At 43.2% G+C, this 11948-nt stretch overlaps 1 protein-coding gene across 1 annotated transcript in view; it reads left to right on the top strand.

The window, feature by feature from the left end:
- The first annotated feature begins 592 nt into the window (after nucleotides 1–592).
- Nucleotides 593–11948, top strand: part of IPO5 (importin 5) — a 38175-nt gene continuing 26819 nt past the window's right edge. The window contains exons 1-6 of the mRNA XM_031610600.2: nucleotides 593–778; nucleotides 4160–4240; nucleotides 9490–9682; nucleotides 10147–10249; nucleotides 10494–10590; nucleotides 11565–11669. Coding sequence (XP_031466460.1) covers nucleotides 683–778; nucleotides 4160–4240; nucleotides 9490–9682; nucleotides 10147–10249; nucleotides 10494–10590; nucleotides 11565–11669 — 675 coding nt within the window. The 5' untranslated portion in view covers nucleotides 593–682. The remainder of the gene's footprint in view (nucleotides 779–4159; nucleotides 4241–9489; nucleotides 9683–10146; nucleotides 10250–10493; nucleotides 10591–11564; nucleotides 11670–11948) is intronic.

Here is an 11948-nt window from a genome sequence, read left to right as displayed (position 1 = left end):
TAAAAATTTCCTCAAGTGCTTCAAACACGTGATTTCCACCACCATCAGAGCAGCGGCTTTATTCAGTCACCTCCCAGTCACTCCAGCCAGAGGCTCAGCCCCGCCCCACTCCCGCCCCGACATCACCCCGGGCCGCGACGCGCCCAGCAGGCGGGGGTGGGGTCACGTGACGTCACGGAGCAAGCCAGCAGACGCCTCGCGATCTCCCGCGCTTTCCCAACCCCCCCCCCCATTCTCCGCCACTGCCCCTCCCTACCCGCACCGCCCGACAGAGCCTCCGACCAATCCTGCCGAGACCGTCAGAGCCGCCATCCAATCAGAACGCCGCTCGGGGCGTTTTCCCGCCTGCGCCCCCCGCCCCCGGCCCGCAGACGCAGCAATTGAAGACGAGGAGCTACGCCCCCCATTTTGGGACGTCGTCCGGGCGCTCTTCCCCCGCCGCTCGAGTGACGGCTAGGACGTCACAGAAGAGCGAGCCAATAGGAGACGAAGCCCCGCGCGTTCCAGCCAATGGGAGCGCAGGAGATCGCGGCCGGCCCCGGAGGGAGAAAGCGCGCCGGCGGCTCCTCCTCCTCTCCCCCCTCCCCGGCTGGGCTGGCAGCGCGGCCGGCTTCCCCCGCCCCTCCCCGCCCGCCTCCCTGTCCCCGCCCGCCCGGCCTCCCTCTCTTTCCCTTTCGCAGCAATGGCGGCGACGGCGGCAGAGCAGGAGCAGCAGCAGTTCTACCTCCTGCTGGGCAACCTGCTCAGCCCGGACAATGCGGTCCGCAAGCAGGCCGAGGTAACGGCGCCGCCCCGCACCGCCCCGCCGCCGGGCGCCGCGCCGGCTGTCAGCTCCCCGGGGGGAGCCGGGAGGGGGCAGGGAGGCGGCGGGGCCGGCCGAGCCCCACGTGTGAGCGGCGGCGGCACGGCTGCCGGCGGCCTCGCGGCCGGGGGGTGGCGGCGATCGGGCCGGCGCGCTGGAGGGCCGCGGCCGGGCTTCGTTCCGCCGCCCGGAGGCTCCCCGGCTTCCCTGCCCGCCGCCAGGCGGCCACCGCCGCCGCCCGGCCCGGCCCGGCGGGGAGCGGGACCTCCGGCTCCTCGAGCCGAGGGCTTGGGGGTTAACTCGGGTAAAAACCCCAGCGTTTCGTCAGCGGGGAAATATTTCACCCCGAGCGGCGTTTTCTGCTATCAGCAGAAAGTTTACCGACGCGCGATTCCGGCCGGGATGCTTTGTGGTGCTAAGCCACGTTAATTCTGTGCGTGTGTGTGTGTGTGTGTGTGTGTCACGCTTAAAGCTCTGCATTGTGGAACGCGGCGGCGAATCGCGCCCGCCGGATCGAATCGGTGCGCCCTGCATGGGGCGCTCAGCGGGGCCCGAGCCGTGACAAAGGGACGGCTGATGGCCGATGTCCGCCCTGCCCGACCCACGGCGTGTGGGGCGGACGAGAAGCCGAGCTTCAGTATCGATTGGTGCCGACGAGAAGCAGCGAGTGGTGTCCCCTCGTCCCCGAGCGCGGGGATGGAACAGAGGGCACTCCGCAGCAGCATCTGGATTTTCAATTCTCCTTGTTTTGTTTTGACTCTGTGTGTAATACAGCATCTCTCACAACTTTCTGAACTATGCTAGCATGTGGGACGCTAGGTAAACCAAAGCAAATTCCTTGGAAAGCTGTGCCGTAAGGCCTGTGAGATAACAACTGCTCTTGGAAAACGAGGCTAAAGTGTTGACTTCTACCAGTGGTGTTTTTGACCAGGAACTTGCTTGGAACCACTCTGGAATTTGGTAGATCCACCCAGACAGAGGGCTCTGCCCATTTGGGTCCTGAAAGCCCCCAAGAAGGTTAAGATGGCACAGGACCCCTGAGCAGCCTGCTCCTGCCTGACTGCTCCATACAGCCCAGAATCGTAAAGCCTGAAAAAAAACCATTTAGGTCAACCATCAACCCATTACCACCATGCCCACTAGCTATGTCCCTAAAGAAGTACCAGTGGATCAGGCCCTGGGCAACCTGATCTAGCTGTGGTGTCCCTGCTTACTGCAGGGGAGTTGGACTAGATGGCCCTCAGAGGTCCCTTCCAACTCTAAGAATTCTATAATTTCAATTCATGCCTGCTAAGCTGAATAAAGAAGTCACCAAAAAGCAAAAGGAGAGTATTGCATCCAAATTAAAACAGCTACTTGCAAAAATCACATGGGACTCCTAATCTTTGATGTTAACTGCATAATGCAGTCAGTTTTGTACACTATGCTATTGGAAGGCAGTATCAAGTTGTACAGGGAGTCAAATAATTGGAGGTAAATAGAACAGCTGGTATTTGTGCCCGTTGAAAAGCAACAAGATGAGAAATGGATGGGTGGGCAATTGATGCATGCTTAGGCTGTTAGTTGATTTAGGTGAGGGCTGCAATATGTGGAAGATTGAACTCGAGATGGAGATGTGTCATTCCCTATTTAGTGGCTGGAGCATAGGGAAAGCTGTAAAAATCAGAGCAGAGAGAAAAATCTAATCTGAACTATTAGTTAAATACTTATGTATATCCATCTGTGTGTGTGCTAGCTGTCCTGTATCTACCAGCACAGGGAGCAAGTTCTGCTTTGGGCTGCTCTCACCTACCTTACAGTTAAGGGCATCCTCTGAAATCACTTTGCTGAACTGGCAGAGTGATCTCAGTTGGCTGCTAGGTGGGTTGCTGCCATTCCTAGCGAGGTAGAGTAACTCCAGAAAGACCCATCATGTGTATCAGAATGGGCACGAGCTGGGATTCAGATGTCTGTGAAGGTGTGGCTTCAGATACATGCTGGGCTTGTGCTTACAAAGCCTTCTTGTTGAAGTATTTCTTGTTCAATTGTTTATAAACAGTAGTGCAATGTAAACATAGACATTGGTGGAAATGGTTAACCCGCGAAGACTTTGTCTTGACCCTAAACCTCATTTAATTTTGCAGTCTCCATGAAATGATGAGATTAAATGCAGGCATTCATAAGAGATTCATCTCATTGATTGCAAGTGTATCCTGGCATCTAGGGAAAGCATGATGTGCGGGCTCTGTGAATGAGGCCTGCTTCGAAACGGGTGCAGAAAGTGGAGGCAGATGATGTCTGATATGAAATGTGACAGACTACTTCATTGAAAGTAGCAGGGGTAATATGAGGTGCTGCAAACTTACTGGAGTGTTGGTAAGAACCGGTGCAGTGGTGAATGTGGGGAAGCAGGCAGGCAGGGAACTGAGTGAAATGAACCACGACTTGAATAGTAGGCTTGTGCACGGAGTTCAGGCTGGAATAGTGAATGTTTGGAGGGCGAGGGGGGGTGTGTTTATCTTAAATATCACATCCATGATCAGTATTTAATATATTAGAAACCAGAATTTACACTTCTAAAATGCTGATGTATACAATGGTTCTGGTAGCAAAAGTTTTGTTATTGCACTCACTGGAGCTCTTAGTAACAATCTAAGAAAGCCATGATGGGTACAGAAAGTGCATCACTGTTGTGTGTAAGACAATGCAACTGAACTTCTTATTAAGCTTCACCTTTTATTAAGGGTTTTTTTCTTGATGAGGAGAGGCTTTGTGGTCTCATTTCCTGGCAAATTGTGCTTTGAGAAAGGTATGTAAGAAAGCATGCCTTAGAAGTGGACAATATGAATTTCAGGTAGGAGTTTTAAAACCAAAAGTGCTTATTCAACTTGTTGGAGCTGAGTTGTGGAAGTCACTGCCACATGACACTGTAAATGCCAAAAAAAAGTTCAGAAAAAGAACTGAACCAAATGCATAGACTGCAGTTTGGTCAGTGGTAATTCTTGCTTGTAGTTCAGTTCTATGCTTCTGAAGTTCTCAATCCTTTGATATGATAAAAGCTAGGATGGGTTGCTGGGAGAATGTGTTCCTCTGCTGTTGCTTCTTAACTCATCTTTTAAGTGGCCAATAATACACATGTAGGTTATTCCAAAATGTCAGGCCTTCTTAAGTCACTAAGACTTCACTTACAGTTTTAAACTGGACCAGAAAGCTTTACTTTGAGAATTATTATTATTTTTTTTACTAAGTTATTTGTCTATTAGCCTAACTTCAGTATCCTCACAGTTGTTTAAGAAAGAAAGTCAGCTCATAGTTATTAATGCTTAACACATGTTTTCTAGTAATTGCTTACAATAAGCTGCATCTTTTTTCATGCAGGAGACATATGAGAATATTCCGGGTCAATCCAAGATCACCTTCCTCCTACAAGCAATCAGGAATACTGCTGCTGCTGAGGAGGTATGTCTCAATCTTTGAGTTCTGCAATTCTTCAAAGGAGCTTGGAGGAGGAGGGATGACATCAATTATGGTCATTTGGGGATAAATGAAGTAATAAATTAATGCTAAATGAAGTTTGGCATTCATTGAATCAACTTAATTTACTGCACACTTGTAAACTAACAGAGTTCACTAGCTCAGACTTCATGATGTAGGATACTTAGTTTGAAAAGTAGTCTTTCATCAAGTGACTGTTTTATTCAGATAACTTCTGTATTTTGCCCTATCTGGAGAGGATGTGCTCATTAAGTTATCCAGCAGTGTTAGAGAACGAACGACTAGCAGTGCAAGCACTAATGTAGTTCTAGGTTTTTTGATGGTAATATACTAACTGTGGCTTCTGATTATTCCTTAATTATGTGAAGGCTCACGTGCTGCTACAATCAGGTAGTTCTTATGGTGAAGGTATTATTCACTTTTAAATAAACAGAGCCAAGCACTGCTAGGTTTTGAAGGTATTGCAAACTTCAGAGTCACTTAAAAATAAATTAAAAATCTTAGACTACTTTTTCTTCACGTGTAGAGTTTTACTGGACAGCAGAAGGATGTAGAATTTCTGAATGATATTGTAAGGAGACTGTACCAGCACTGTTCCTTTCTGGATCGTTTCTGGTAGATAGCCATCAGTTTCGAGGTAGACAGTATTTGTGCTTTTTGATGCTCAGAGGGTATCAGCTTACTAATGCTGATGCTTATCTACACGCAAAGCCATATTCATCTGACAGTGCTTCAGTATTATACTAGCAACTGGTCGCAGGAAAGCTGACTGGTTTTCCCTCCTGCTGTTCTGAGATGTTTCTGATGACAAAGTTGTAGAGTGATCTGTCCTGTATTTAAATTTGCATGGAAAATGAGATCCACTGCTGCTCCTTTTTCTTCTAAAGGTGATACTGTGCCCTGAAAGTCATAGCTGTATGCACATGCTTCTGTTTTTTTATTGAACTCTTACGATAACAGTCTGAGTTGACAACTATGAAGTCATGCTTGCGTAAAAAAATACATGATCTGTTACTGATTACTTTTTTTACTCCTTTTATGTCAGCTAATCAAATAGTCCAGAGTCTAAAACTTACTCAGAATCTTGCCAGTGACTTGGATTTCAACTTGCTCAAGTGCTAAGTAACTTCTTTCTACCTGTAGAGGTAACTTCTACCAAAGATGACAGAGATTAGCAGTTGTAGAATAACTGGATAAACCAATGAAAGGTTTAAATGTTTGCTCGTAACTTAAGTAGACATTGTGTAGGCATGCCAGCACCACTGAACAAGGGCTGCTGGAAGAAGACTTAAAGCCCTGCCCAGGCTACAAGGAAGCTGTGTTCAGATCCGTGTTCATCCTGAAGCCTCTCTCTGCATTGCTTTTCCCCACCTCCTGAAAACTAGGCCAAAGAAGATTCTCCATCCTTTCTGCTGGAGCTGGGCTGCTCTGTTGTAGAGACTGCAAGATTGTAGGACTATTTGGGCAGCAGTTGAGGGGGATCCTGCTGGTAACCTGGTCACTTCTAGCATTTAGATGGTGAAACAGGGATTTAGATCCTGTTTAAGGACAGCTTGTATTTGACATTGAAAAAAATGTTAAGGCAGACTAGAAATAACTTTTAAGAACTATCTATACAATGGCTTTTCTCATTCTGAACAAATACCTAAATTGTGGATATGATAGAATCATAGAATGATCTGGGTTGAAAAGGACCACAATGATCATCTAGTTTAACCCCCCTGCTATGTGCAGGGTTGCCAGCCACCAGACCAGGCTGCCCAGAGTCACGTCCAGCCTGGCCTTGAATGCCTCCAGGGATGGGCATCCAGTCCCCTTGGGCAAAATGATGATCTTTTCTCTCTGTTCTCATATCATTTTTTCCTGGTAGCAGAGCAACACTGTTCCTAGAAGTGGACTGGAGTGCCCAACTTAGTAGTGAGAATGCTTCTCTACCAGATGATTAATGAGGCTTGAACCACGGGTCCTTAATATCCAGAACCCTGAGTCTTGTGTTACCAAGTTAGGACTCTGGTGTTGTACAGAAGAGTGGTATATATTCACAGTTTATTTTGTGGGCTTTTAATTCTCAGGATGTGTTTGAAGTGTTAGAGGATGTTCCTTTGCAGTTTTGATTTACCACCTCAATCTGAGAGAGGAACACAAGACAAGTGCATATTCTCTTGTGTTTGTTTTCTTACTGGTTAACTCTAGACAATTTATGCTTTTGTCCTCATTTACAGCTGAGAACTTTCAAGCACTGTGAAATACAGGAACAAATTGTGCGAAACTGAGTTTCTGCTGACTGACAGCCCTCTTAATATTTCTGAATGTTCTTCCTCTCCATATTGTCACACAGAAACTGCATTTCTTAATCTGAAAACTGTTGTGGGCAGCTTCCTCCTCAGTATTTGCAGGGAAAGGTGGGCTGCCTGCAGACTGCTGATGTACCACAGTTCTCCCTTTGGGTTATATGGGAACCTTAGGCACTGTACACTTTGAATTCCATATGGGCCTGGATCCTTGAATGAAGTTCTGCAGGTTCCTCTTTGGATTTCATCCCAAGTATTGATTGCTTCCACCTATGCATGTTTTCTTCTTTGAGGAACTGAGAGGAACAATAAGACAAAAGCAGAAAGAAACAAAAAACACAGTGACTATGCTGCATCAGTGCAGCACAAGATGGTCAATCTTTTTCTTACAAAAAGCCTGTGATTAACTAGATGCTTTGCCAGTGAAGACACAATATCCCAAATACCTTTTCTTGTGCTGCCCTGTTCTACACGTTGGTTTGCTTCTTATGCCTGTTTCCTTATGCTTGTTTCCTTAAAGCAGAAAACAGTACTGAGCTGCTGCTGATTGACCCTGTACATCATAATTAAATTCATGATAGTAGTTTACATATCATCCATACATCCATAGATGGAATGCTTGCTGAGGAAAATTTGCCATTTATTTCTACAAGTCAGTTGCTTCTGACACTCCTTGAGATGTTTGGCTTTACTTTAGGGAACTTGGGATATTTTTCTCTAAACTAGTAACAATGGCCAGGAGCTAATTCCTGTATTCCTGTAGGGCACATCTTTCTGTTCTGCCTGCCTTGGTGCTTGTCTTTAACTTTGCAGTACATCTGTATTTGTCTTCCAGTATTTCAAATTAAAATTCTTCACTGGTGGGAAGTAAGATCGCTTATACTATATGTTTTAAGGAAATGAGCTCTATTCCCTGTTTAGTATTGAGTGAGTAAAGGAGTGAATGCAGTGCAAGTCCAGCCATCATCAGATGTCAGAGAATATGTGCAGAAACACAATGCTGTGTATGGGAGGGTGTTGAATCAGAGTTTTTGCCTTCCTGTTCAGTCCTAGGGAATTTGCTCCTCAATCAAGGCTTCTATGTAAGTTACATGTGAGTAGCAATGTAATCTTTCACAGTCTCAGTTTTTCTAGGAATGGGAAAAGGGAAGTAGTGCCATTAAATTTTGGGGGCAGGTTGTAAGGGGGATTCACAGAAGTAGTGATGAAAGAATCTTTTTCCTTACTCACTCAGTTCCTGTATTGTGATACGTTTGTTGAAGACCTTGGCTTATTATAGGAGCTACAACACAGGCAGACACTGTGACCCTCTTCACTGGCTTTCTGTCTGCAATAGATCTAATAAGGCAGATCTACTAATCCTAAATGTGTGGTTGCTTTGGCCTGTGCTGATGTGGAGGAGGAGAGTAAGGTCCCTTCCTAGTCCTTTTCTGCAAATATAGAGACATTTGGTGTGCACTCTTTGTGAAGAGGAGAGCTAGACCATAAAAAAATACACATTGAGTCTGCAGACTGCAAAACACAGCATGACAGCATCTTTGTTACAGCAATACCCACCATGTTAAAATTTGTGACTTTGCAATAGTGTTGGTGCTTCTATAGCTTATGCCATAGCAGATCTTTCAGAAATATTGCTAGAGATCTGACTTTATTAGTTCTGCTGCTCATTGAATGCTTTGGAATTCGAAGGGCTGTCACTAGTGAAACTGTTTTCCATTCAAGTACGTGTTAATCTTAGAGTATCTTAGGAAAAACGGAGTGCATTCGAGTTCCATAAATACAAAGTTTGTGTTTTAAATTTGAAAATAATGTGTTACGTTTTGTGATTCCACACAACGTTTTGTTCAATGTGTTATGCTTTAGAGATTTAGGGGATTGTTTATAATTACTGCTTGTCCATCTAGAATTAGTAGTTAGTGAACAATGTATTGTTATTCAGAGTGCTTCGCGCGTCTTTTCAGTAGGTTTTGTTCCATTCATCCAGAATTATTTGGCTATGCTTCTCGTTTCCAATTCTTTCACAACTATAAATAAATACAAGTATGTAAGTGACACACTTGTGGAATTGCTGTATGCAAACAGGAAGGGTAGAGAATTATAACATGTACTATTTGAGGTTCCTATACTCAAATTCACATTTACAGTGAAGCAATTCATTATAGGCCTGAGAGAGGCTGAAAGCTTTGGCTTCTTTTTGTTCAGGGTTCATGCTTACTTGTCAAAGTCTTACTCTAGGTTTCCTGAACGTTTAGGGTAAAGCTTTCTTGCTTGAGAAAGGGCTTACAGATTGTCTGATAAAGCTTCCCCATGAAGTCATCTCTTTAATTCAAAATACCTCTTTTTGGATAATAATGATCACAGTGGGCCAAATAGGAAAATGATGCTCTATAAACATCTTCCAGTAATGCGGCTAAATTTTTTGACTTGTCACAAAACGTTATGTCCGAAATTCAACTCCAGAAAGAACTTTAATCATGAAACCCTCAAAGGTATTATTTCTTTGAATAATAGCTGTGATAGTAAAGGAGCATCAACTGAATGACATCTCTAATGATGATTTTACCAGTTATTGTAATTGACATCTGTTGCTTGAGAGGTATTTTGTTTACCAAACAAGTCTATATGGCAAAAATCAAACATAAGAAAGCATTATACCTGTCATCTCTCATCATGAGAGCATGGCTTTTCTTTTTCAATAAAGTTCAGACAAAAAAAATTGCATATGTACCCTCAGAACAAGATAGGTGCTAAATTTCTAGTTGTTGCAGTTGATTTGCTCGCTAGTTCTGTCTCTATATTTATTGTTCCTTTTTAAAAACCAGTTGGTTTATGGAGTGCTACAGTTACTCATGGAAGTGGTTCTCTCTTCTTTCTTTGGGTTTCACATCAGAACTCTAACATATGTGCTGTCTCATCCAACAGGCAAGACAGATGGCAGCTGTTCTTCTACGACGTCTTTTGTCTTCCGCTTTTGAAGAAGTTTATCCCGCTCTCTCACCTGATGATCAGACCTCTATCAAAACTGGACTGCTGTTGATTATTCAGTTGGAAACACAGTCCAGTATGAGGAAAAAAATCTGTGACATCGTTGCTGAGCTGGCCAGGAACTTAATAGGTACTTTATTTCAGCTAATATTGTGGCAAAAGGTGTTGATAGTTTTATTCTTCTCTTGTGTTGTGCAGGCTTTAGCACATCATGTATTAATGGATTTGGGAATTTCTAATAAGATGGAACGTTTGCTTTTGCTTATGTTATTCTTGATCAGACAAAAATAAGATTCCTTAGTTATACTTTTTAAGTTGCTTGAGTGAAATTGAGTGAAGTTTTAGAAAGGCATTACATTTCAATTCTAATGAATGTTATGCTGAGCTGTTACTCTTGAGTACAGCTATAGCAGTAAATAGAGATCACCTTGTGCCTTTAGATCTACCATTTTAGCTGTATCTTACACTGTGATTTGGATGCTTTCTCACATCAGTTGTTCTGAACTTCAGTACTGATAACTGTTTGCCCTGCATAATTGAGAGAGAACCATTCTTTGCTTGCTTATCCTAACATCCCTGCTGTGTTTTATCTAGATGAAGATGGAAACAACCAGTGGCCAGAAGTTCTAAAATTCTTATTTGATTCTGTCAGTTCTCAAAACGTTGGACTTCGTGAAGCTGCTCTGCATATTTTCTGGTAAGCTTTTAGGCTTTGCCACATTTTCACAGATGATTCAAGTCTTATATGTAAAAATAGAGTAAACACTGTCACTACGTAAATGCAACTTAAGTTCACTTGTTAATTATTTTGTTCTAAGAGTTCAATAAACCCCAGTACATATATGGTTGCAATCTATATCTAAAACTATAGCTAATTTTAAGATAGCAGTTACAGTTGAACTGTGTGAAGTTGTATTAATGTTCTGGTCTTATCTTTTTAGGAATTTTCCTGGGATTTTCGGAAATCAGCAGCAACACTATTTGGAGGTTATTAAAAGGATGCTGGTTCAGTGCATGCAAGATCAGGAGCATCCATCAGTAAGAGTGTTGTTTTTGATTGTTTTTCTCGCTCCAAGTATCAAAGTTTATTGTAGTGGTTTCAGACATTAAGATTCCAACCAGAGAATTGTGTTACCTGAAGTCAGTGTACATCTGGAGGAGGTTTTAACTATGCCTACAGTAAAACAATAGGGTCAAATGTTCTCACGTTCCTGAGGTGGGCTCAGTGGCTCATATCACTGCATTGGCCAAAACTCTTACCTAGCAGTTATATTTGGAGAAAGCTATTTGTAGTGACTAAACACAGAGCCAGGGGCTTTAACTGGCAGTATGAGTGTTCAGAAACTCATTGTTAAGCTCACTTTCTGGGCCTCACATTTAACAGAATAAATACATTCTGTACTGGTCATGCATGGTTTGCTCTATGGGCATGTAGCAAGCCTTGCTTTTCTGAAAGGGTTCAGATTTATTGATTTGTTCAGAGAATTGTACTTTGAAAGTGTTTCTCTTGTTCAGGAAAATGCTGGGCAAGTGTAGGAAACCCTGCTGTGATATATGGGCACAGTTTTCTGCTCCTCTGTGGGTTACTTTTTCTGACCTTTGAAAATCAACTGAGTAACATTTTTAAAAGTACCACAAATCATGCCTTTATACAGAAGCAAATTTTACAAATTTAAATCACGCTTTTTGAATAATGAGACTTTGAAGTTGGAAAGGAAGCTGGGGAAGATAGCTTTTTTGAGGTGAAAACAGAAATACATGCTAACTCGGAAGAATAATGTGATAAACTTTTTGGTATCTCAGAGGTGCTGAGAATCTTACCATTTTTACCTTAATTTAAAGCAAGATGCAAAAGTCCATGTTAAAAACTAATTTCTTTGTCTATTAGAAAAATGTAAAAAGAAAATGATTGTCCAGCTTAGAGTCTAATATTAGGGCATTATATTAGAAGAAAACAAATATCTGTTTTATTACCAGATCTTCAAGTTTATTTCTCTAATCTTGCCTTCTAGATCAAGACTCTGTCTGCTAGAGCTGCAGCTGCATTTGTACTTGCTAACGAGCACAATATTCCCCTTCTGAAACATTTTGCAGACTTGCTACCTGGAATCTTGCAGGTAAGAAACCACACAAGTAAGCAATAAAGTGCTGTTAATGTGTCTGCGTTGATGGGACCCACACAGAAATTACTGACCTGCAAACTGATGTTGGGTATAAATCTTTTTTGAGACCTGAATTAATTGTACATGTTAATTAACCTGACACTGGTCACCAGCAAGATGGAAACCAAAAAGGGATTTTGTAAATAAAGGTAATTGACAGGGTTTAAGGAAAATAGTTAAAGGCTGGTAAGTGTGTAGGTAACTGTGTAGGTAAATGAGTTAAAAGGTATTCAA

Source organism: Phasianus colchicus, chromosome 1, assembly GCF_987193195.1.
Source record: "Phasianus colchicus chromosome 1, bPhaCol1.hap1.1, whole genome shotgun sequence".
In the NCBI taxonomy this organism is placed as follows: Eukaryota; Metazoa; Chordata; class Aves; order Galliformes; family Phasianidae; genus Phasianus; species Phasianus colchicus.
The sequence above is the reverse complement of the archived record's forward strand: the minus strand, read 5'-3'. Positions and strand labels throughout refer to the sequence as shown.